We start from the raw sequence: 25,878 nt of genomic DNA, 5'->3' as shown, positions 1-25,878 counted from the left end.
AAGAAAATATCAGGAATGCTGGTAATCGGAAAACTTTGAAGTATCCAGGTAGGTATGGAAGTAATATTGAATAATTTAAATACCAACGACATTTTGACTCGGATATTGGAAATAACTTAGTTCATATGTAAATATTTTTCCATGCATGCATTCCGTGCATGTTATGTATTGATAACAGTTTTACCTTGCAGTACCCTAAATTAGTTTTTACGGACCTTGTATCGTATCTTGATGTTTAGATTAATATCTGATTGTGACGACAAGAGATGTACCGGGAATGGATGAATTTGAGTGCCTACACGGTTTATTGATTGTTTAAATCAAGAAAAATCTTCTATATTACTTACCTATACATACTCGGTTGTCTTTATCTCTTGCACGTGTCGTATCCAAGATAATTTTAACAATTTATTGATTTTTTGAATAGTTTCGTTTTCAGGCACCTATAAATATAATAACAATTAGTAAGTTATTCTTTCAGTCATAAGTCTTTGTGGTCTTGAAATGATATCGTGTATACTGGTTTTAGGATGTTTGTCTGCGCTTGCGCCGGTCTGGTGTGTGACGCCGCTGTCTCGCTTCGCTATCGACGAGCAATTCAACTACTTTATACAACATCACAATAAAGTGTATCATGATTTTCAAGAACGAGAATATAGGTTTAATATATTCATGGAAAACCTGCAAAGACTTAACGAAATGGGTCGATTTCATCATCAACATTCTTTTGGTAATGTTTTTTATTGGTATTGAAGATACCAGCTGAAGTTGGAGTGCCTTTAAATTTTTTCTTAAGATTTTGATTGATTTTGCAATATACAATTATGTATTTAGAGTTTTAATTTCTTTAAGTTCGGTTTGTCCAATGAAATAGATTCTTTGTTTTAAAGCTGTTTCAAACACAATCGTATTTTTTGCAGACTTTACTCCATATATGGATCATACACTTGAAGAGTTTTTGATGACGCATTCTGGTTTGATAGTCAACGAGTCTATTGCTCTCTGCAATAGGCTTACTGATAGAAATATTCCCAATATCAATGCACCACCCAGCCATGATTGGACGAAATACAATGTCGTGACACCTGTGAAGGATCAGAAGGATTGCAATTCTTGTTACGCGTTTAGTGCAACCGGTACGTAAGATTTGGGTTTTAATATTTTCCTTTAATATGTGGTGTTTTCACAATTCAAGCAGCATTTGGAAGTTTCGCCTCCTGACATGAAAATTCAACAATTGAGGTACTGAATAATAATATCATGATATTTGTGTCTCTTGTCATTCACGAGATAACTTCTTGTTCTTTTTAAAGGCGAACACGAAGACACCAACACCTACATTTTTTAATTATTTATGGTACAGGGAACATCGAAGGACAGTTTGCTATGGTATATAAGAAGCTCTTGGTATTATCCGAGCAACAAATTGTGGACTGTGACAAACGCTCACACGGCTGCCGCGGAGGATACATGAATAACGCCTTCAGGTAATTCAAAATTCACTTATTATCCGCAAGCCTTTCAACAATTACATCATTCTGCAATATCATTTAATTTTTTTTAGGTTTTCATGTACTTTTTCATGTTTTATCTCATTTTTTTAGTTCTCTCATGGAGTTAGGTGGTTCCGAGCTGGAGGCAGATTACCCATATCGTCAACATAATCCTCATCCACAATGTCTACTGCCTTCAAATCGTCTTAGGGTAAAGATAATTGGCTGCGATTCATACCGACTTTCCTCTCAAGAGAAACTTAAGCAGCTATTGTATCACCGAGGGCCGCTCAGTGTAGGTAATGCCTCCTTCATCAACTTACTTGTTATCAATCCTAGAGCAAGTATCACATTCTTATCTTTGGGACTTGTTATTTATTTAAGTCTCAAATGAAATGGCAGATTGTGAATGTAAATTTCATCTCACTTATATTCTCTGGTCACTTTTACACAGACCAACAACTAATTGAACTACCAAGTACCAATGGCTGCTTTGTGTTTTTAAATCTAAAACCTGGGTACAGCAATATCCCATCATAAGACTGGTTTGGACTGGCTAGCTGGACTGAGAGAAAGAGAGTATGTACTACATAAAAATGAACAGTCCATTGCTTAATGGTACCTTGTTAATTTCGATACTCTTAAATATAATTATAATATACTTGTGACGAATCTACTCTTCAAGTATCTGCTTAAAATTTTAACCTATTTTAGCCATGAAATCAGAAGTTCTACATATGCAGAACTATAAGGGTCAAATCATCCCAGATAAATATTGTACTGGCGAAGTAAATCATGGAGTTCTTCTTGTTGGATATGGAGAAGGTATAAATTCAAGTTTAATAATATGCATATGCTCATCAAATTAAAGATTCCAGAGTTTTGTTTTTTGAACAAATAAGTTTGAAGCTAAAATCACGTAAATAAGCAACACTAGGGTCCGTATTACAGAAGGCTACTCAAGCCCAGTTTGATCTTAAATCACCTGATCATAGTTTAAATATTGAATCTGCACTTGAGGGTCATTCTTATTTCAGAACATTATTCAAACTTCACTCAGCTGAATCGAGATTCAAATCGCGTCTCAAGCAGAGAATATGTCTTGTCTATGAATCAGACTGTCTTCGTTTACAAATGTATCTTCCCCGAAATTCTGGTTCAACATACTCAAAATAAGAATTTAGTTTCAAACCGAATTAATAATTATATTTTGATTTAAAGACGATTAAGCTTTTTAACTGTAGGTTTTATTTAAAATCTTAAATAAATTATTGTTAAATAACTTTGCGTAACGTTAACGTTTAATAAATATCGTTTAATAAATTATCGTAATAATCAAACTCTTCAAAAATATCCATTATTTCTATTAAAACACAATTATTTGCTTAACTCAAAGGGAAATCTCTGCTCAAGCGCGGTGTCGACCACACTTGAGTAATCACACATCAAATCTCTATTTGAGTAGTAATCTAGAACTGAGTAATGATTTAGAATAAGATCTACACTCAGCTGAACTATGATCACCGAATCTATGCTTGAGGAGCGTTCTAAAATGAAATCTCAACTCAAATCTAGTTTTAAACAGAGATTAGGACTTGAGTAGCCTTCTGTAATACGGACCTAGGACATGGTCGTGTTTAAATTATGTTTAGTCCATTCGTCATAATCAAAAAATTAATGTGGATCATTTTGAATTTTGATGAATCGAAAGATCAGATCTGTCCAGGAACAATTTAATATCGGGTATAATTAAGAGAATTCGATCTACCTAAATACGTGTCTTTGTATTCCAGAAAACGGCATCAAGTACTGGCTTTTGAAAAACTCTTGGGGAACCTCGCAGGGTGACCAAGGGTACTTCAGGCTGGAGCGAGGTGAAGGGCTGGAGTCCTGTGGCATGATGACTGTTTTTATATCATCAGCTATCGTTGGATAACTGATACTCCTTGGATTTCCAAAATGTAAAAATAAAACCGATGAATCAAAATGGTGTTCTGTTTATTTTTGAACTATCCTTTTCGGAGTTTCCTTTATTGTGGTTCTGTATTTATTATCAAATTTAAATTCATCAATTCCAGCAAAAAGTAATTTAATCAATAATTCAGCCGATTTATGTCCACTGCTTAACATGGCTTCGCCTTTAAAAATATTGAACTCAGAATATTGGATTTTATGCTGAGAAGAGAACTGAAAATATATAATTTCCTGAATGACATTTATTTAGAAACAGTTCATGTTTAGGAGAATATTTTTAAATAGTCTTCTTGTCAATTACAAATGAAGAAATTTGAGGTTAGAAAGCGCTATGATGTAGGAACTTTACGATACCCTAAACATTAAAATCATAGAAGTTTATACTCTCAACGATAAAGCATAATCATGTTTGAAATTAATTGAAAATAAATGCAGTAATTCAATTTTGTATATTATGCAGGGGTTTTGCTAAAACTAAGACAATACTGAGGACAATATTATAATCGAAAACCGCATGCTTGAAGCAGCTTTAAGATTAACATATATTATCATTTCGATAAGTGACGTGAATTTGTCCTACCATGCCTATACACTCGAGACTGAATGCTGTTAAGTGATATAGTAGATATTTTATACGAAAAGATATGCCTGTGGTAACCGCCGAAGATCTGTTAAATTTCTCTGAGCTCTAACGCTGAAAAATCGCTGTAAAGTAATATAGTTTATCAAAACGTATTTAAAATCCACTATGCGCGACTCTTTGCGGGTTCGAATCCCGAGTTTGGTGGATCACACAAACGATCCACTATTGCTCTTGCTGAGTCTGGGTGTTTTTGTAAATGCAACTTGAATGTTTGTCACTCCCCCGCTATTAACAAATATTCGTGTTAGATAGTTTTACCTTTTTAAAAATAGACTAGCTATTATGCTATGACTACAACGCACTGAAGGGTAACATGCAAATAGTCGTGTCATGGTCAAGAGCATTGTGTATTGTTCACGATATTAACAACCCATTATTTTATTTGTATGTTGGTATTAAAGTTATCAATATTGTTAATACTAGACAGCAGACAAAAACAAAGAGTAGAAGACATAGGTGCGAACGAATATTTGCAAATCGTTTTATTATGATTATCTGTCTCGTATTTCGGAGAAGGCTAAGCTTCACCTAATACGATCGATCCATGGATGAGTGACCATCTATGTTATAAAGAGCCCCTCCGTATTGAATACGGCACTGTAAGTTGTGGTTCCAGGCTGTTATTTATACATCTTTGACAGTTGTTACGGAGACTTGACGAAAAAGTGAAGTGTGATTTTTATTTTATTATACGAGTAATGGTATCTTAATCAATGTAGAATTAGGAATGTAGCCATGATAAGGTAAGTTGTTATGTTGTATGTTAGGCATGATTTAAAAATTCATGCAAACAATTTTTCATTTACTTACTGTCGTCAATAAAAAAAATAGCTTAGGAATTCCTTGTCAAGCATTTGGTACATTTTTGTATAAAAGGCACTCCATTTAATGCAGACTTACATTAAGTAAAAGCAGCAGTAATGTCTGCGGTATTGTTTTTCCTGTTCTGCGCATGCGCGGTTGGTCTGGAAGCGGCCCTCATTACCCCGCGATACAATATCGAGGATGCTGAGCAGCACTTCGAGAACTTCATCCGGAAGCACAACCGAGAGTACGCCCACGAACATGAGAAGCACGCCCGGTTCCAAATATTCAAGGAGAATTTAGAAAAAATCTTGCATTTGAACGAAAAACACAAAACTTCGGCTTTCGGTAAAACATTACATAAGTATTATATATATTTTTAACCGTTTGTTCTTATACAGCTGTTGTTTGTGTGTTTCTATCACAAAAATTAAGGCGTCTGTTTCATCATCATCATCATCATCAGCCCATATTCGTCCACTGCTGAACATACGCCCTCCCAATTGCACGCCATCAAGGGTCTATTTATTAACAATCGAACGCACACTTACGAATACAGAGGTATCTAATTGACTTTTTTTAATCTCTTGGTGTTTTGTCCTCAAACAATAGTGATGTTCGCACGTGCCCTTGAAAGATTGCGCCCTGTGGCGTTTGTTGCTCTGTTTCATCTTCACAGATACAGCTCTAAGGATGCTGTGAATGGTGTTCAAATCAGCGTGCAGTTCAATGTCGTCAATGTTTGACTTTCGAAAAGTGCCCCTTAGTAGCGTAATATGAGTAAGCCTTTTTTTTACAGGTATAACCCAATTTATGGATCTGACAGTTGAAGAGTTCCGTAACAAGTACATGGGATTGAATGTTGCAGACTATAAGTCTGACTGTCCGTACAAAACTGATGCAGATATCCCTGACTCTGATGCTCCGGAGAGTTTTGATTGGCGAGACCACAATGCGGTTACACCGGTTAAGGATCAGCATCATTGTAGAAGTTGTTACGCTTTTAGTTCGATCGGTAAGTCATCAAGCCAAACAAACTGTGCGTGACGTGTTTTTTGTACAAACCCTTTTATCTTGGATGCGAAAAATGGCTTCTCCCGTTTGGAGTATAAGGGTTCGCCGAAGGGTGTTCCTTTATTTGTCCTTCGTGTAGTGAAATTTTCAGACAATCCTGCTGCCCATGCAGCATGCTGTAATGGAACCCCCTGAAACACAAGGATGAAGTTCCTTATTTAAATTTATATTATTCATTGCAGGAAACATTGAGAGCCAGTACCTAATTAAAAACAAACAAGCCCTGGATTTATCTGAACAGCAGGTTGTTGATTGCGATAGAAGAAATCATGGATGTTCTGGTGGTATGATGTCAAGCGTCTTTAGGTGCGTATTAAAATAAATAATGTGTAGTTTTTTTTACTAGCTCGGAATGTCCCACTGCTGGGCAAAGGCCTGTTCTTCTCCTACTAGGTAGAAGCTTAGCCTAGTCATCCCGCTATCTCCACCTAGGTCTGCCTCGTTGACATCAATTTGGTGTTAAAGATCATTCAAAAATAGGCTTGAGTGAAAGACCTCAAAAATATTGGTCATCCATCAAAATTTTGACTGTGCATACCCTTGACAACTGAAATACTTCATCTGTGAAAATACCAACTGTCTAGCTATCATGGTTCATAAGATACAGCCTGCTGATTTGAAGACAGATAGAAAATGGTCCTTTAGTTGAAAGGTTCCGGTATTTATCCTCTGGTTCCCTAACAGTATCTGAACAAAAACTTATGTTTGAAAAACATTTATATAAAACATCGTACTCTATACTGCAACATTTCCTTCATATCAGGTCCATCATTGAAGCTGGGGGGGTTGCATCTGAAGGTGATTACCCCTACGTAGGTGAAGATGGCAAATGCGCATTCGATGCAAGCAAGGTGGCAGTGAAATTAGCCGGGTGTCACTCCTACAACCTGACATCACAGGAGAAAGTGAAGCAACTTCTGCATCAATACGGACCTATCTCCATCGGTAAGGAGCTTGAGGATTCATCAGCTACTAACTGTCTTAACTACTGATCTAAGAATTTTATCTAGTACTAGCTGTTGCCCGCGACTTTGTCCCCGTGGGTAGAAGATATAAGTTATGATTTATACCTGCCCTGTTTTTTTTCACAGTTTCCATTGTATCTTCGCGACTTCGCGACTTTCCGCGACTTCGTCTCCGTGGGTAGAAGATCCATGGAGACGAAGTCGCGGGCAACAGCTAGTCATTTATAATCCTATAAGTTTCCGAGTCCTCTGGCGTTGCGTCTACTTATAAGATTGTAGAAAGCAACTGTTGAAGTGTGTTTGAAGCAATATGTTATTAATTTTGGTATTCATCTGTTCTGTTCTAGCAATCAAAGCTGAATCATTAATGTTAGTTGACGAGAGCAACGTTATACCGGATTCAGTATGTGACCAAGGATCAATCGATCACGCTGTGCTCTTGGTGGGATATGGAACCGGTAAATATGGCACGATTTCAAATATTAACTGTAGGATAGATGAAAATTTAAGGGTCAGGGTATGTTAATAGAATGAGCAAGGAGTATTTTTTTGCGGTGACTTCATCGAGGAGTAGGCCGGATGGGGGGCATCAAAATCATAGGAATAATACAATAAAATCGTTTTTAGATCACTTGAATGTAGTATAATTTAACAAAAAGGACTAACATCATTAATTTTAGTGGCTGTCTTATTATTTCATACACCAGTTACTGTTAATATCATATTATAAAGAAAAGGGAAAGGCCACACAGGATGATTCAGACAGTGTAAAAGTATGTTATTGTGAAATGATCAAGTCTTAACTGCGTTTTCTTCCAGAGGGTGAGCCACACTGGATTGTGAAGAATTCTTGGGGTACCGAATCGATGGACCATGGTTACTTCAAAATGCAACGTGGTGAAAACGCGCAGTCCTGTGGCATGATGAACGATATAATGGCCGGATCAGTTCTCGCATAGATCAAGTCAAGCAACGGCATCGATTAAAACTATTGTACTTCAAGCATTTCAAAAATTTCGTATTTTTTTTTTGATGATTCTGCCAATCAAAGATTTTGTAAAAAATATATAAAGTTCCAATTTGTTGTTAATTGATTTTTTTCGTTTACCTTAAACAGTCACACTGCGTAATATAAATACGCCATATATCGGCAAATAGACATCAAATGTATCAGTAGGTCAAATTTTGAATACCTACCAGAAGTGGATGGACTAACAATACTAACCTATGGTCAATGGTACAACAGATGCATGAGTAATTAACATGGATGTAATGACAGTCTGACTCTTCGAACCCACCGATAAGTACATAAACTGACATAGGAACAAAAATGAAGCTTATACGCACTTTGGCAAACAGTGCACTGTCATTGGCGTTTAGCAATACGCCATTGATATGGTCATAAGACCATATCCATTATCCATTCTTTAAGACATAAGTCATAAACATAGTAAACAAATGAGATGTGTCAACAAATCAAAAAGCTATAAAGAGCTAGCTAGAGGTTTGGGCGTGAAGGCAACAAATATCCATGCTCACAAACTTTCGTCTTTCTAATATTTTACGATTATATTTGGGTGAATCTTTATTTGGAGAAAGAACAAATGTAATTCATACAACGTTCGCTAAATACGGAATGATCCCATGAATGTAATATTTACAAATACTGGATTTGACAAGATTGGATTGAGTTTCAGTCTTATAAAAGAAATTGGGTTAGTAATAGCTCAAATAATATATAGTCACAATCCTTGTCTATAGATAGATATACCAGTACTGGGGCACAGGTTTCCTCCTGCATTAGGATATAAGGAATGAAATTTGATTAGTCGGACCGAACCTGCGTTTAATTAAAATAATATAGCATTAACGAGCGATTTTTTAGCTTATATTGGTACTTTTTCTTTCTATAGTCAATCCCTGTAATATTCTTACTAAGAGAGTCGTTTTTTTTTAATGAATATGAAACAGGAGGAAATAAATTAATCTGTACTAATATATAAAGCTGAAGATTTTGTTTGTTTGTTCGAACGCGCTAATCTCAGGAACTTCTGGTTCGAATTGAAAAATTATTTTTGTGATAAATAGACCATTTATCAATATGAAAGGCTATAGGCTATATAAAATCACGCTGCGACTAATAGGAGCGAAGATACAATAAAAAAAAACGGGGACAATTCTAACCACGTGGACGAAGTCGCGGGCAATAGCTAGTCACTTCATGTTTGCAAAAGCTTTGTTTTAAATAATGGTGTTCCATGTACTGAGAGTAAGTGATTGGAAAATTTGGAAATGGACCAAAATAATAGCTATCGTATGATTTATAGACTCGTAGTTAAAGTATTGAGTTAGTGTTTAGTTACAGTAAAAATGTCTATTGCATCTAATCAGGATGAATAAGTTTTTCTTCGGGACCAAAGAACTTAGTAATAATAACTGTTATATTTTAATAACCTATGTACTCAATAGTGAACAAAAACACGTGCATCTGGTAACTATCTGTTACATTTCTTGAACATTATCACTGAATAACCGTTGAAAAGTTCATTCATTTCATTTCATATAGAGTGACAAAGTGTATTTAATACACATAAATGAAGACACGATGGAAGGAGCTCGTAGCTAAGCTATAACCGCATAAGTGATTCGATCACAGGTTAAGCTATGCTTGACGCGGTTGATCCGTATATGGGTGACCATCTTTGTCTTAGCGAGTTCCTCCGTGTTAAGGAAGGTACGTTAAATTGTGGGTCCCGGCTGTTATTCCTACATCTTTGACAGTCGTCACAGGCAGTCAGAAGCTTGAAAAATTCTGAAAGCCAGTCTTACCAAGGGGTGTTGTGTTGCCCAGGTAACTGGGGAGGTCAGATAGGCAGTCGCTCCTTGTAAAACACTGGTACTCATCTGAAACTGGTTGGACTGGTAGCCGACCCTAACATAGTTGGGAAAAGACTAGGCCGATGAAATGAAGACGCGATGACTTCATAGTCCAATTTCTCTGAAATTGACGGTCATGTAACCCCTTAAAATATATTTGTGAGGTCCACGCAAAACCCACTGTGCGCGACGTGTTGCGGGTTCGAGCCCGGATGGCATTTGTGTGATCCACTAGTGCTTTGTCTGAGTCTGGGTGTCTTTGTGCGTGTGATTTGTATGTTCCTGAAACTCCCCGCGGCCCAAGGATAACTTCCTTATCGCGGGAGATATCTGTTACTTCTGTATTTCGTGTTTTTATAGACGCATAAGGGTAACTTAATCAATGTGAACTATTCGTTTTATGAATTACAGCCTTGATTAGATAAGTTGTTATGTTGTATGTTAGGAATGCTTTAAAAATTCATGCAAACAATTTTTCATTTACTTACTGTCGTCAATAAAAATAAATAGCTTAGGAATTCCTTGTCAAGCATTTGGTACATTTTTGTATAAAAGGACACTCCATTTAATGCAGACTTACATTAAGTGACAGCAGCAGTAATGTTTCCGGTGTTATTTTTCCTGTTCTGCGCATGCGCGGTTGGTCTGGAAGCGGCCCTCTTTACTCCGCGCTACAATATCGAGGATGCTGAGCAACACTTCGAGAACTTCATCCGGGAGCACAACCGAGAGTACGCCCACGAACACGAGAAGCACTCCCGGTTCCAAATATTCAAGGAGAATTTAGAAAAAATCTTGCAATTGAACGAAAAACACAAAACGTCCGCTTTCGGTAAAACATTACTCATTATGATATTTTCAACTCGTCTTTGTGCACCGTGTATACTTATAAAGCCTTCGTTTTGTTACTATCACAAAAATTAAGGCAAACATACACATACACAGATGTATCCAACTGAGTTTTTTTAATTTCTTGGTATTTTGTTTTCAAACAATAGTGATGTTCGCACGTGCCCTTGATAACTGAAAAGATAATACGATAACTGATAAGATAGCGTAATATGAATAAACTCTTTTTTCCAGGTATAACTCAATTTATGGATCTGACAGTGGAAGAGTTCCGTAGCATGTACATGGGGTTGAATGTTGCAGACTATAAGTCTGACTGTCCGTACAAAACTGATGCAGATATCCCTGACTCTGATGCTCCGGAGAGTTTTGATTGGCGAGACCACAATGGGGTTACACCGGTTAAGAATCAGCTTACATGTGGAAGTTGTTACGCTTTTAGTTCGATCGGTAAGTCAAGTAATTTGACGGCATAGATAGCCGAGTAGGTCATCAAGCCAAACAAACTGTGCGTGCGTATCGCGCGTTCGATCCTCGCGTATTACAAGCATCTTTGTGATCTACGAACCCTTATTCTAAACCTGGGTGTTTTTATCCGTGAGATTTTTTTGTACAATCCTTTTTTTCTTGGATAGGAAAAATGACTCCTCTCGTTTTGAGTTTAGCCGAAGGGTGTTTCATGTATTTGTCCTTCGTGTAGTGAACTTTTCAGACAATCCTTCTCCCCATACAGGTTGTGAAACACTCTGAAACACAAAGATGGAGAAATTTATATTATTCGTTGCAGGAAACATTGAGAGCCAGTACCTAATTAAAAACAAACAAGCCCTGGATTTATCTGAACAGCAGGTTGTTGATTGCGATAGAAGAAATGGTGGATGTTCTGGTGGTATGATGTCAAGCGTCTTTAGGTACGTATTCCAATAAATAATGCGAGTCTTACGCCCTATAATGTAGGTTCTCTAATAGTTTTTTTACTAGCTCGGAATGTCCCACTGCTGGGCAAAGGCCTGTTCTTCTCCTACTAGGTAGAAGCTTAACCTAGTCATCGGCCTATCTCCACCTAGGTCTGCCTCATTGACATCAATTTGGTGTCTGTCTAGCTATCATGGTTCATAAGATACAGCCTGGGGATTGAAAGACAGATAGAAAATGGCCTTTAGTTGAAAGGTTCCGGTATTTATCCTCCGGTTCCCTAACAGAATCTGAACAAAAACTTATGTTTGAAAAACATTTATGTAAAACATCATACTCATCCTTCATATCAGGTCCATCATTGAAGCTGGGGGGATTGCATCTGAAGGTGATTACCCTTACATAGGTGGAGAAGGCAACTGCGCATTCGATGCAAGCAAGGTGGCAGTGAAATTAGCCGGCTGTCACTCCTACAACCTGACATCACAGGAGAAAGTGAAGCAACTTCTGCATCAATACGGACCTATCTCCATCGGTAAGGAGCTTGACTACTCATCAGCTACTAACTGTCTTAACTACTGATCTAAGTTTTTTGTCTAGTATTTTTGTTTGAGACAACTTACCGACTTGTCTCTGTGGAGGAAAGAATATAGCCTTTTCATGACGGAAGTCCATAAAGAATCCACAGCACCTTGAAAGTAATAAAGTTGTTTTAGTACTTTGTTATTAGAAATTAAAAACTCTGTTGAGTCTTTATACTCAACGCAACGCAACATTTTTTGCATTTCTATGACCGTTTTTAAACTTTATTTTTAATTTGCGAATACATGAAATTCATACTTTTTGCAAAAAATTTCAATCGTCGCATTGTCAATTCTAAGGCTTCACTTCTTATATTTAAGTTTGTAAAACTGAGATTTTGATAATGTAATTTACTAAGTATAGGTTACGATGGGACTGGCATATACTTCATCTGTAAAAGTCCCTACTTTAAAATAAAGAGATATAGCCTGATGACCGAAGGTTGCACAGACGGGCAAACTGCGGACCCTATGTAATAGTGTACCATTTTTAACCTTTGCGTACAGCATAGTGAATAATATGTTAGAATAATATGAGAGCAATATGTTATTAATTTTGGTATCCATCTGTTCTGTTCTAGCAATCAAAGCTGATTCATTAATGTTAGTTGACGAGAACAACGTTATACCGGATTCAGTATGTGACCAAGGATCAGTCAATCACGCTGTGCTCTTGGTGGGATATGGAACCGGTAAATATGGCACGATTTCAAATATTAACTGTATAGATGAAAATTTAAGGGTCAGGGTATGTTAATAGAATGAGCAAGGAGTATTTTTTTGCGGTGACGTCATCGAGGGGTAGGCGGGGTAGGGGGCATTTGAATCATGGGAATAAGACAGCCGAAAACAGTAGTGCACATCGGAACATTGAGTATTTTTACAATAAAATCGTTTTTAGATCACTTGAATGTAGTGTAATTTAACAAAAAGGAATAATATCATTAATTTTAGTGACTGTCTTATTATTTCATACACCAGTTACAGTTAATATTATATTATAAAGAAAAGGGAAAGGCCACACAGTATCATTCAGACAGTGTAAAAGTATGTTATTGTGAAATGATCAAGTCTTAACTGCGTTTTCTTCCAGAGGGTGAGCCACACTGGATTGTGAAGAATTCTTGGGGTACCAAAAAGACGGACGATGGTTACTTCAAAATGCAACGTGGTGAAAACGCGCAGTCCTGTGGCATGATGAACGATATCATGGCCGGATCAGTTCTCGCATAGATCAAGTCAAGCAACGGCATTGATTAAAACTATTAAAGCATTTCAAAAATCTTTCTTAATTTTTTTTTTCATGATTTGGCCAATCAAATGAGTTTGTAAAAAATATATAAAGTTCAATTTGTTGTTAATTGATTTTTTCTTTTACCTCAACCAATCACAGTATGTAACATAAATATGACATATATCGGTAAATAGACATCAAATGTATCAGTAGGTCAAATTTTGGATACCTACCAGAATAGGATGGAAAAACAGTACTGATCTATGGTCAATGGTACAAAAGATGTATGAGTGTTTTACATGGACGTAATGACAGTCTGACTCTGGCTAAACCATCGATTCTTACATACGCATGTGGAAGAAAAATGAAAGGTTCGGAGGCACTTTGGCAGAAGAGTGCAAGTCATTGGCAATTAGCAATACAGCATGTATCATACATTCATACCCCTTTTTTAAGACATAAACATAATAAAAAGTACTGGGTGCAAACCATCTGAAAGCTGAAGTCAATCGAGATTTGTCAACTAACGAACAAGCTGTCATAATTTTATTTAATTAGTCTTTTTCCGTAATTTGCCGCTTGTTTGTAGGTTTAAATTATACTACACGACACCTAAAGACCTTTTCATATAGCGACAAACAAATTATAGATATATTTCTGTTTTAGTAAAAGTAACTCGCGTGATAATCGGGATGTCAGTTTACTCCATTCGTTTCTTACTTCATCAAAATTGGTTAAGAGGATAGAGGTTTGACCGTGAAACAAATATCCATATTATGCACAAACTTTCATCTTTCTAATATTGTGTGACTCTACTTTGGCGAATCTTTCTTTACTTAAATGCTCGGAGAAAAACAAATGTAATACCTAGTTGCGAAATCTATTAGTGCGTCAATTTGTTTGCTATATACAGAATACAAATACTTCATCGTAGAGTGGTACACTAAGATTGGATTAAGTTTCAATCTAATACTATAAGTCTAGTTTAGTAATAGCTCAAAAAATCTTTGTCTATTTATATCCCATTACTGGGCACGGGCTTCCTCCTGAACGAGGATATAAGGAATTAAATTCAGTAAAAAAGGAAGTTTCAGTAATAACCGCAACTCCACCACTCCCTACTTAAATAAAATAATATAGCACTAACGAGCGATTTTTCAGCTTGTATTGGTATTTTTCTTTCTATAATCAATCGCTGTCGCTGCCAACTTGATTAGAATCTTTACTAAAAAACACCGTTCAAGTAACATCCTTAATGATATTCAGGCATTTGAATAAAAAGGTATTAAAATATACCTGTCCTTTGTTGGTCATCCAAGTTGTTGAGTAGCGCTTTACAGTAAGACAGGACACTAAATATGAATGTAGAGGGAGCAGATTAATTACAAATGGAGGCCTAAACTTGTAAGGCAAAATCCCGGTAGTCCGAGGATAAGACGGGCAGACGATGTAAAAAAAAGCAGGAAAAGGAAAGATGAGTAGAGACAGAGGAAAAGTGGATAAAATAGCCCTCGTTTTATCCACTTTTATGTTATGCAGTCGGGTAGTCAAATATGATTATTTATTATGGTGACATATGCATATAAACTAATTCATAATATATGGTAAATTGTAAATATTAAGATATATGTATACTTCCATGGCCATGCAAGATGGCCAGTTGTGTTATTAAAATAATTTATTTCACCTTACTAAAGCAAAGTTGTAAAGATCGAGATACCTAAGGTCCCTTTATCTTTTGTGGAATCTACTACGAGAAAATGATTTTCTCACAGAAAATCTAACAATATAATTACTAGCCTAGCCTTTTCCAAATTATGTAGGGGGTGGTTTCTAGTCTAACCGTATGTTAGTATCTAAGAATCTGTGTTAAACAAAGAGCGACTGCTTATCTGACCTCTTCCATCCAGAGCCCCAATTCTACCATTTACAACGGCCGATGAATGAACGAAATTTGGCTTAACATGTCAATTTTCGTATTCTCTTAAGCATTTTTCTACACAATAATTGTAAATTCAGTACGGGACGGTACACTCAAGGTCAATATGATTAACTTCCAATTATTTTATTGGCAAAATGCTTAAGAGAATAGGAATAATATCAAATTTAATCCAATTGCCATTCATTCATCGGCCGTTGTAAGATATCAGAATCGGCGCCCAGTTACAATCGGGAAACTCATACCCTCTAGTTGTATAAATATTCTAACAATTTCTGTACTTAATATTATTTAGCTGAAAAGTTTGTTTGTTTGAACGCGGTAATCTGAGGAACTACTGTTTCGATTTCGGAATTTCTTTCAATGGTAGCTAGCCAGTTTATTTGTGCTTACGTAAAATCATATCAAAGTTGTTTGTCATCGAAAGTTTCAACACGGATATTGCGACATCATACGCCTATCTTTTAAGGCACATCTATACATTTTTTGGAAATATTTTTTGTTTTAAAACAAAGAGTGTTTTTTAGTTTTTTAATCCTGAATAAAATAAATATTTTAAGCGCTACAAGCTGTTTAATTTTGAACTCATTTACCCCTCATATATTTAAATTACAGATAATATCTAAAGAGATATCACTATTTTTTAACATAGTTTTACTAGTGGTTTCTTAGGTTTACGCGATGTTAGACATTGAAATGAAACTACTTTTACGGATTTTATAACGTTTCGAAACGTCGGGAACTAAAATCTAAAATTAAACCGCGATAAAATCCGTAAAAGTAGTTTCATTTCAATAGTTTTACTAGTTTTAACGTAGCGAGGCAGGTCGATTGGTTTAAAAAAATCCTATTTTATATCTAAGTTAGGTATAATAGATATGTTACGAAACACAGCTAGTATTATTTATAAAATGGTGTTTAAATATTACGGATGCAAAAACCCTATTATGCGTATTTAGGATAAGAGGTATTATGTTTGTATGTGAGTGAGCAATCCAATGATTCCTTGTATCGAGTTTGATGCGGTTTTCTCAAAATTCTTATGGTTTTCAGAGGCGTACGTACATTATGAAAAGCACGTTGCAATTTATTTGGTTCTACAAAACCCGTGTACGTTTAGATTATAACTAGCATAGTTTGTTGTTTCAACTGATTCTGAAATTGGAAGCTGGCCACAGAATCTCTGTGGCTACCCTTCCCTTACGTGGTATCGTAACAATGGATTATTGACGTCAATTTAGGTACACTTAAACTAAAAAGCTATGTAAAAATTATACACGTGTAGATAATAAAAAGAAAGACATAAAAAATGATAAAACTGCATTTCAAATGAAACTAAAATTCAAGAAAATATTCGAAATATTCAGAACAAACTATTATAAATACTGTGAGGTGTGAAAACATTTCATTCAAGTTGCTATTGAAGATGTCGTCGTTATTGTGCCTTGTGGTCTGCGCATGCGCTCTGGGGTCCGTGGTGGCTTTCGAGCCGTTAAGACACAAGCACGCTCATATTCATTTCGAGCGATTCATTATAGAACATGGCCGTCAGTACGCCCACGAAGAAGAAAAACAAATGCGGTTCGAAATATTCAAGGCTAATCTGGAAAAAGTTAATCGTTTGAACGAAAACAGCGACACTGCTGTATACGGTAATCAAATTTACTTTATTCTATTTTACGGGACTTGCTATGCATTGATATGCATGCACGAGGTGAAAAAGTACCAATGTAACTTGAAATATGTAGTTTCTTAATTATATATTCTAAGGCACTACTGATAAACGGTGAAGGAAAACATCGTAAGGAAACCTGGATTTCCAAATTTTAGAATCTGGAATCGCAAACCCGCAGGGAGCTAGCGTGGTGATCAATGCTTAACCCTACCCTATATGGAAAGAAGCCTGTGCCTAGGAGGCTGGTATTATTACTAAACTTGATGACACAGAACAGTTATACCTCAGCATATTTTTTTCAGGAATAACACAATTCATGGATCTGACTCCCGAAGAATTTATTGAGAAACATACAGGGTTCAAAGGTGATGGTGCAGTCGCAAATGATAAATGCAGTTATGTTACTGATAAGGACATCCCTGATGGCGATGCGCCGGAGTCGTTTGACTGGCGAGAACATAACGCCGTCACTCCAATTAAGAACCAAAAATCCTGTGGTGGATGTTATGCTTTTGCCGTCGTTGGTAAGTACTTGCTTAGTTAACAGGTTTTGAGAAGACATTGATTGACAAAGAAAAATTTCTTCTTCATTCTTTGAATCGGCAAGTAACTTTACAAAAAAAGCATCGCAAGTTCAAATCCCGTCTGCGGTTTCAAATTTTCTATTGTGCCGATGGTTCATAATTAAACGATGCAATTTGTCGCTCATTATTAAGGACTCCGGTTGGATCCGAAATTAGTCGTGCAATCGAGGCATAAAAACGTGAGAGTAAATCTTTTTTTTTGTTTTTTTTTTTATTTGTATTTTATAGCAATATTCTGTTTCAGGTAACGTTGAATCCCAGTATGCCATAAAGCACAAACAAGAGCTGTCGCTATCAGAGCAACAGATTATAGACTGTGATACAATATCTAACGGCTGTGACGGTGGACTCATGACCGATGCTATACAGTAATTTATTTTGGACAAATAACCTAATTCTTGCTATTCGTTGTGTTGTATACGTTAAAAGCGGTACGATATTGGGACAGTCAAATTCGCGTGACTAAGGGTAACGTACAAATAGGCTGAAGGGAAACAAATTAGTAAAACTAGGGTTCTGTTATTACCTATTGGCCATGGAGTTTTAGTTATAAGTTTTTTGACGGATTCGACAACGTGATATGTATACAGTCGCGCAATATATTTGCTGCTGCGGAAATAGTAGCGCTCCACTTAAGGCGCTAAGTATAACTTGAAGTCATAATTGTACATCAACATCATTTGAACATTTTCAGGTCACTCATTGGACAAGGAGGTTCAGAAAGTAGTCAGGATTATCCGTTCGTAGCTCAACAAAACAAGTGCCAGTTCGATGCCAGCAAAATTCAGGTTAAGGTGACAGAGTGTCATGCATACAACCTAACTTCACAAGAAAAATTGAAACAACTGCTGTACCATAACGGACCGATCGTAATTGGTAAGGATATATGATCATATTTAGCAAAGGATCCTTGTATTGCGGGGGAATTCACAAACATTCAAGTCACACGCATAAAGACTCAGAACAAGCATTCATGAAACATAAAAACGCTTGTCCTAAGCGCTGGTTCGATCCCGTGACATGAGCTCAGTGGGTTAGGTTAGGTGACCATCAATCGGCTATCCGAGCTTCCCTTAAACTGTACCTGTTTCTTATGAATACACAGATTCTTGAGCAATTTCTTGAACATGTTTAATCTTAGTCTGGTGGCCTGCTGCTAAAAGGGGCATTTTTGACTGATTCGTTCTTTTTGTACAGGCGTGCATGGCAACCCTTTGCAGACTTACCATGGAGGAATTATGAAGGATCAGGAGTGCGCTTGGGGTCAATTGAATCATGCCGTCCTACTGGTGGGTTATGGAGAAGGTATGTGTTATAAAAAAGGTGTAATAATATAAATTCCTATTGCAAAAATGTTACCATCAAGAGTTCGACAGCTGTTTGTTATTTGATTTTGATTTAGTCTATTCTTGGTCTTAATAACTACGACTTATTGATATGCTAAATTTCAACATTTGAATTATCCGTCCTAATAGAAGTTACCTACGAAACTTTTATTGAGACTAGCTCTTATCAGCGGCTTAACCCGCTACAAATGATAAACGGAAATGATTTACAAATCGCAAATGATGGGGACATAAAAACTATCTGTCTACCAAATTTTATCCAAATCCTTTCAACGGTTTTCGTGTAAAGAGTAACAAACATCCATCCATACTTTGTATCCATCCTTAGAAACTTTAGCGTTTTACTGCTTTTGATAATATATTAATGTTTGTTTCAGAGCACAACGTTCCGTTTTGGGTCGTAAAGAATTCTTGGGGCACAAAGTATGGTGAACAGGGATACTTCCGCGTCGAGAGGGGAGAAGGTCTGGTTTCCTGTGGCATGCTCAATAACAATATGTGTTCCGCAGTCATTGCGTAATGTCTTTCAACATGAATGGGATTCTATGAGAAACGTTTATAATATGTCACTATGAAGGCACATTATATTCTCAATATCACTTTGGCTTGTATTTCATACTGTCTTTTATACCTATATATTATGTTCGGCTATACCTTGGTTTATTTTCTCTTTGTGTTTATTATTATCGAATTTATAGTTCTAAATTGTTTTATTAAACCTTTTATCTTCATCTTGGTTTTTTTTTTTTAGCTTTGTGTATAATACTATTTTACACATGCATTTGATACATGTTTACACAATTAAGTACTCATTTGTATAATTTTTTTTATGAGTTCATAAATGTCATGTACGAGATAATTATCTTTATTTACTAAAACATTATTACGTAATTAACTGATGGTGTACACATATCCTTATCAAGTAAATGTGAATACAAGTATGCTGAATATTTTAAAATGTTGAAATTTTGCTATCTATATCTTTTATTATACTGTATCGCGCCGTATGTATCTTGAATTAGTAAACTCGAGGGTGGGCGCTAATACCTGTATTACAAGATATTAAGTTATCTTTGTTTAGGTGTTAGTTGCAACACTGTTTTACAACTGTTATTACCTTTTCTACCATTATCTTGTAAACCTATTGTCAAATTACTGTAAGGTGCAAATGAAGTTATTTTTATTTTATCGCGCCGTTACGGTAACATAGTTTAGTATCATGAAAATGTCTAGAATGTTCTTGCTTTGAGCCTACTTGCTTTGATGGTAAGGTTTACTACAGTGGGTTATAGTGAGAACAGCGCGGTTTTTAAGTTACGATGATCAGATTCTTTAGAAGACTTGTACAGATTTTAATAGGTACTCGTACATAAAAAATATTTAAATATGAAATTATTTATTTTTTAGTTTGAAGTTATCTGTTAATGAACCTACATAGCTACTGAAAATATTATCTACCATTTCGAAATACGAAACACAGGTACTAAAGAGTCCTATCATTTTCTAATTGTGTCTCCAACATTTCTAATTGATAATTCTCCATCAGGAATCAATTCTAACAAGAAATCGGCCACTGATTGTAAAGGCGTGTTCTCACAAGCGGCAAATTGGTCGCGCTCGCAGCGGGTACCGGCTAATCCGGGTTTCAATGGGCGGTATTGTTCGTGCAGTGTGTAACGCACTTTATTGTGGCTCCCAATTAATTTTGTCACTCGACTGACTCGACTGGATCACGCGTGGCTAGCTTTCAATGACAACACACAAAATGGTAGTGTATCTAATATTGGATGTGGATAAGCTACTGGGAAGTGAGCCAGGGGCAAATGCGGCAAGGTTTTTTTTTCTAGTTTTTAGTTATAGATACCGCTAAAACTATAAATTAACACACAAGAGAAAGTAATCGTGAAAGAATTGATTCTCAATGGTCTCAACATTTAATATCGTTATTTCTAAAGAACATTAAGTATTATTTCCCTTGCTTGATTCGACTGGCGTTACGTTTATTTTCAGTATCTTTTTTCAAAATCATAATTTTCCAAAAACAATGAAATTAATTTGCGTTTGAATTAACATCGATTGCAACTTCAGATACATCGGCAGCGGTAGCGGCAACATACCAAAGTGAAATCGAAAAAAACTTTACCGAAACGGACTTCCCTAATCCGACTTATCTCACAATACAAAGTTTACACTTCAACGTACACAATTATATAAAGGTTTATTCTAAAAAATATATCCCAGTTGTTAATGAAACTCCAAGTAACAATGGGGATTACCCTGGTGCCGCACTGTCTGATGCAGCAGACAGTTGGAGAAAGGCAGACATTTTGTGCGAAATTGCTACTGAATGCCAAATACTTGAAGGTTCCAAGAAAGGTTGGATTGAAGAGAGATTTGAATTTAATGAATGAGCCGAGGATTTGAGTTTCATTGATGATTTTATTATAATTAGTTGTGTGGAGAGAGATGATTGTGTGGCAACTAGTCGGTTGAATGTTGAATTGTATCTGGAATAACGGTTAAAGTGGTGTCAATGATTTTACTTGGATTGCAGTTATATTGGGATGTGTAAGTTTTGAACAAAGTTGTCCAACTGTGATCACACTAGCTTCAGCGCATATTTACATAGTTTTATGTAGAGTTGTGCGATCTGTCATAAGATGTGTCTGTTTTCGTAAGTTCTTTTATTTCATTTTTTGTAATATCGTGGGATTTCTACCACTTAATAGGTCTAGACAGTTTGTTTCGTTCTGCAGTCCAAGCACCAAAGATACGATCTCTAAATAGACCGGTCCATACAAGTTCTGATGAATGATCCCACAAACTGGACAATACCAGGATTACAGGAACGCAACACTCAGGTCTTGGACCATGAATGAAACTTTATGAATGAACCGCCGAACGGTCTCATGTATTGTCGCAAATTAAAGCTGCATTTGTAAATATTTGTGAATGAAATTTAGATAAGGAAGGCCTTGGAGCTTGGGCTAGTGCTTCAAAAGAACCGCTTACAATGTGGAGGAAGGATTACGAAACTTCGCTTGAAAGTACTAAGATTCCTTGTTATTGTCGGACCCTTGGTAGTATTTCCGTTATCTATGAAATCAGATGAGTTCGGACGAATTGTTTGCATATTACTGAATGCTTAAGAAATTCTCTGAGAAATGCAAATAAAAGGCTGCTAGGTGACCAGTGTGTTATTTAATCTATCTTTTATGTATTTGTATGAAAATACGGTCTCAAGGGATCAATGAAAAGTGAGGAAGCGACTATTTGTACTAAGTTTGTAAAGTAGGAGTATTGTCTTGAATTTGATGATATTCCTTTTTGATATAACGATTGAGTTTAGCCTAATTTCCTATTACGAAGATCAAAAGAAAACTAAGTCAAATCAGCAAGGCCGACCTCTGAAACCTAAGTAATTGATGTAATTCATCAAAAGTTTCAACTTAAATGAAAGTAAAACTTTTAATTTTGAGAACAAATAAACATTTCTTAGAAAAATATTGCGACTTAGAAACAACATTTTTGAACAATGGGGCTTTTAAAACTTGTAACTTTGGAGTTAAGCCTTGACTGGTGTGTTAAAAATTAACGTGTATTTTTGGATAAACGTGCCGCGTGATGGATGTACATGAAGGCTTTCGACTTAACGAATATTATTTACTTATCCTCATTATTCGCTTAAGACTTATGTTTTCTTTTTAGCAAAACTTGGCTTTTTGTTATTTGATTAATATTTAAGTTTTAAATAGTTGAAATGTGGAACTCTAGTTACAGTTCCATATCTTCAATTATATTTTGCTCTTATTTAACTTGGCTATTTTAATTAATTAATATTTAAATATTTGTAGCTTTACGTATTGCTTATAATTATTTATTGTTATATTATATAGAAATTATTAATTATTATTTACATCTTTATAAATTGTCTATTTTGTTATTTTATTTTTATTTCTTTCATTCATTTCATTTTTTTCTAACCCACCTTGTCCAGTTGCATCGCCATCTGTTGACAAAAAAACAAAGCTTTTGTTACTATCATTTTGTCACTTAACAAGAACTAATAATATAATTTCATAGAAGCTTACCACAAGCTGTTTCTTTATCATTTTCGTTGAGCACAAATTACTTTTATTATGAACCACTTAACTTCCGGCGACGTCTCAATTGTGCAATCAGTGGAAATATTGACCGGATCTTAGCCAAAAACGAATTTTAAGCACAGGAATATGAGCTATAATTTGAGCAAGGTTAGGGTTAAAATTGTCTGTTGCTGAAATAAGTTGGACAATTAAAAGTGTTGAAATAGAATAAAGGTGATGCAAAGATATTGTATGGTGTTGTATGAGTTGTATGGGTCCGGATGTGTCGTGCGGGGATAGTGTTTGTGCGAGCCGTTGATGTATGAATGCATGTGGGGACAGTGTCGGATTGCAATAAATTGTTTGCGTGGGCGGACAGGGAAATCTGTGGAGCTGCTTCAGTTCGAAAATTATCTTTTTAGTAATCTTGTGTGGAACACACTATCGAAGATTTATTTTATATTTAATCTTACAGGATCTAATATAACAAGCAATGTATACAAAAAATAGTAGTAGTAATATATTTTGGTATTGTTATTCAGCTTACGAAGGTAATTATGCGAAGATTTTAATTACTCCTCATATCAGGAACACAATTGGACTTCAAGATATGGTAACAATATTGGCATGACGTTATAAACAAATAGTTAAGGTTATTGTAAAATATGTATTAAATTAAGGCGACTAATGTTGCGACTCCACGCCATCTCTGTCCAGATCATTCACGGAAGACGTTTATAATTTAGTAATATTAAAATGTTTCTCATTGATCCCATTCAATAACGTACGAACAATCGGACAAAAGGTGTAGGTAACAATGACAACTATAGCAAACACGCGATGGATACCAAACATTACAAAAATATCGCAATTATCGACAACGGCACTTGCAATTTTCGATTCTAAATTTGGACTGCAAAAGTTGGTTTCAGCTTAAATTTTTTGGAGAAATAGGATGTTGTGGGTGTGTGTATGTCTCTTTTGTTAGTAAAAGTAGTATTGTTGGGAATAAAGAGTGGCTAAGGATGGCCATTGTGTCCCATTGTAGCGGGTGTGCGCACACAATGACTTGATCACGTTTAGAAATTTTGGACAATTTCTGTCAGTTTTTGCAACGGGTTGCACCTTGTTGCACAGTGACGGATTTAGCAGAAGTTGCAGATGCACGAGTATACATTATTTTACTTTCCTTACTTACCATAGTTTAAATGAGGGTGCTGCTTTAAAATTTGTATTTACGATTAAACTTTAAAATGGTTTATGTGAACCATAAGCATTATGAAAAAGAAACAGGAATCATGTTTATACGAAGTTTAAATACAAAAGAATCAGTATAAAAAACAACTCCGTACAACTTTGAATAAATACGAAAAATTCCAAAACTTATCACATAAAGCAACAAAAGGAAACGACTTAAAAGTTAATAAATAAATAATCAAAACAAATTACGTGCTAAAAAAAGTTACAAAAAATCGACCTAAATCCAGCCCTGTACAAATTAGTGCCAGTTACGGGGTGGTATATTTTTCCGAAACTACTTGTCGTCACAATGCGACAACTCAGGCGGATCGGAGTTGGACCCGCCGCGCAAACGGGGGCAAAGATGCGCAAAATATGGGCGCAAACGCTCCACGGACCAATTGTTGGACATTAACTTTACAAAGGACGTGATTTAAGAAATTCCGCGTCGATTTCAAGAATTTCTATTGTTTGCTGCATCAAAGAAATGTTTGTATGAAATATGAATGAAATTTCTTTTTTAGCGTTTGCTTGAGAGTGCTCTTGTGATGGTCATTCGGGTATGGATTAACTTGCTTTCCAGACTGTATGGGTTCTATTGTAATTTTTGCCAAAAAATGCGTAGAATAGAGTAGTTTCAGCGCTATAGTCACTTTACGCTATCACTACTAAATTATTATCATTACTGTAATTTTGTCACATCAACTTTATCGATATTAAAATTCAATTCAACAATATGCCAAATGTTTAGTCTTTTATAATAAATAATAACACTAAGAAAAGAAAGACAACTTACAGTTGTAAACAAGCTTTACAAAATAGGTTCGATTAGTATTTTTTGTCATCACAACAATTACTTATAAATGTTCTTAAACAATGTATTATAACACATTCTCACTTCCAACACACTATCCTTTATATTATCACAATTACTAGAAAACTCTTCTGTTCAGTTATATTGTTCACGTAAAAGTATTATTCGTATAACGTTGCCATGTGTAGTGCTTCAGGCCATCTCTGAGAGATGGTGCAAGGAATGAAGCGGTAGCGGGCGAAAGTCATTCAAGCTAATTATAGTTTCATTAACCATGGAGACTCTTTGTAGAACTTTTTGCCCCATATAGTTGGTACGCACACCTCTGCAGTTTCAATTCCGTCCCGTTGATCATTTCTAAATAGAAAATAAAAACAACTCCTACACTTAATGAACCTAATCTCGAAAAAATTAACAGCACCATTTTCTTACTTCAACCGAATCGTCACTTAGTTGAACTAAAAAAGGCGAAATGAAAATAATATAACGAGGGTCAAATGGCTTTCGTGCTTATGAGAGAAAACCGATAAAAGTAAATGGAAATAAATGAAATCCCCGAAAAACTTAAGAAGGAAAATCAATTACAAGAAGCTGTTAAGTGCCTTCTATGTATATCACTTTAATACGAGTAACCGACAGATACACTGCAACTTTTTCGGAACTTATTTCAACGGAATAGTGGCCAGTAAGGACAAAGACCGCTACTCTTTCTACAATTAACCCCTACACTAAAACTGGACAATAGTTTGTGCAGTAATTTCCATACACAATAAACAATACTCGTCTC

General features: G+C 35.8%; 3 protein-coding genes across 3 annotated transcripts; all 3 read left to right on the top strand.

Annotated features, from left to right (window-relative positions):
- Positions 1 to 63: 63 nt before the first annotated feature.
- LOC113493100 (cathepsin L1-like) lies at positions 64 to 3,688 on the top strand. Its single transcript, XM_026870920.1, has 6 exons — positions 64 to 730; positions 921 to 1,136; positions 1,364 to 1,487; positions 1,605 to 1,792; positions 2,208 to 2,318; positions 3,287 to 3,688. The coding sequence occupies exons 1-6, from the start codon at positions 505 to 507 to the stop codon at positions 3,427 to 3,429; spliced, it is 1,008 nt and encodes a 335-aa protein (XP_026726721.1). The 5' UTR covers positions 64 to 504; the 3' UTR covers positions 3,430 to 3,688.
- Positions 3,689 to 4,944: 1,256 nt separating this feature from the next.
- LOC113493101 (probable cysteine protease RD19C) lies at positions 4,945 to 8,022 on the top strand. Its single transcript, XM_026870921.1, has 6 exons — positions 4,945 to 5,262; positions 5,714 to 5,929; positions 6,171 to 6,294; positions 6,752 to 6,933; positions 7,301 to 7,411; positions 7,773 to 8,022. Exons 1-6 carry the CDS (start codon positions 5,031 to 5,033, stop codon positions 7,910 to 7,912), a joined length of 1,005 nt encoding a protein of 334 aa, XP_026726722.1. The 5' UTR covers positions 4,945 to 5,030; the 3' UTR covers positions 7,913 to 8,022.
- Positions 8,023 to 10,400: 2,378 nt separating this feature from the next.
- LOC113493107 lies at positions 10,401 to 19,666 on the top strand. The gene is made up of 12 exons (XM_026870928.1): positions 10,401 to 10,662; positions 10,914 to 11,129; positions 11,467 to 11,590; positions 11,948 to 12,129; positions 12,757 to 12,867; positions 13,269 to 13,402; positions 16,691 to 17,000; positions 17,326 to 17,547; positions 17,852 to 17,975; positions 18,302 to 18,483; positions 18,805 to 18,912; positions 19,331 to 19,666. Exons 1-12 carry the CDS (start codon positions 10,431 to 10,433, stop codon positions 19,471 to 19,473), a joined length of 2,088 nt encoding a protein of 695 aa, XP_026726729.1. The 5' UTR covers positions 10,401 to 10,430; the 3' UTR covers positions 19,474 to 19,666.
- The last annotated feature ends 6,212 nt before the right edge of the window (positions 19,667 to 25,878 follow it).

This window comes from Trichoplusia ni, chromosome 4, assembly GCF_003590095.1.
Source record: "Trichoplusia ni isolate ovarian cell line Hi5 chromosome 4, tn1, whole genome shotgun sequence".
Lineage (NCBI taxonomy): Eukaryota > Metazoa > Arthropoda > Insecta > Lepidoptera > Noctuidae > Trichoplusia > Trichoplusia ni.
This window is presented reverse-complemented; position numbering and strand designations above follow the sequence as displayed.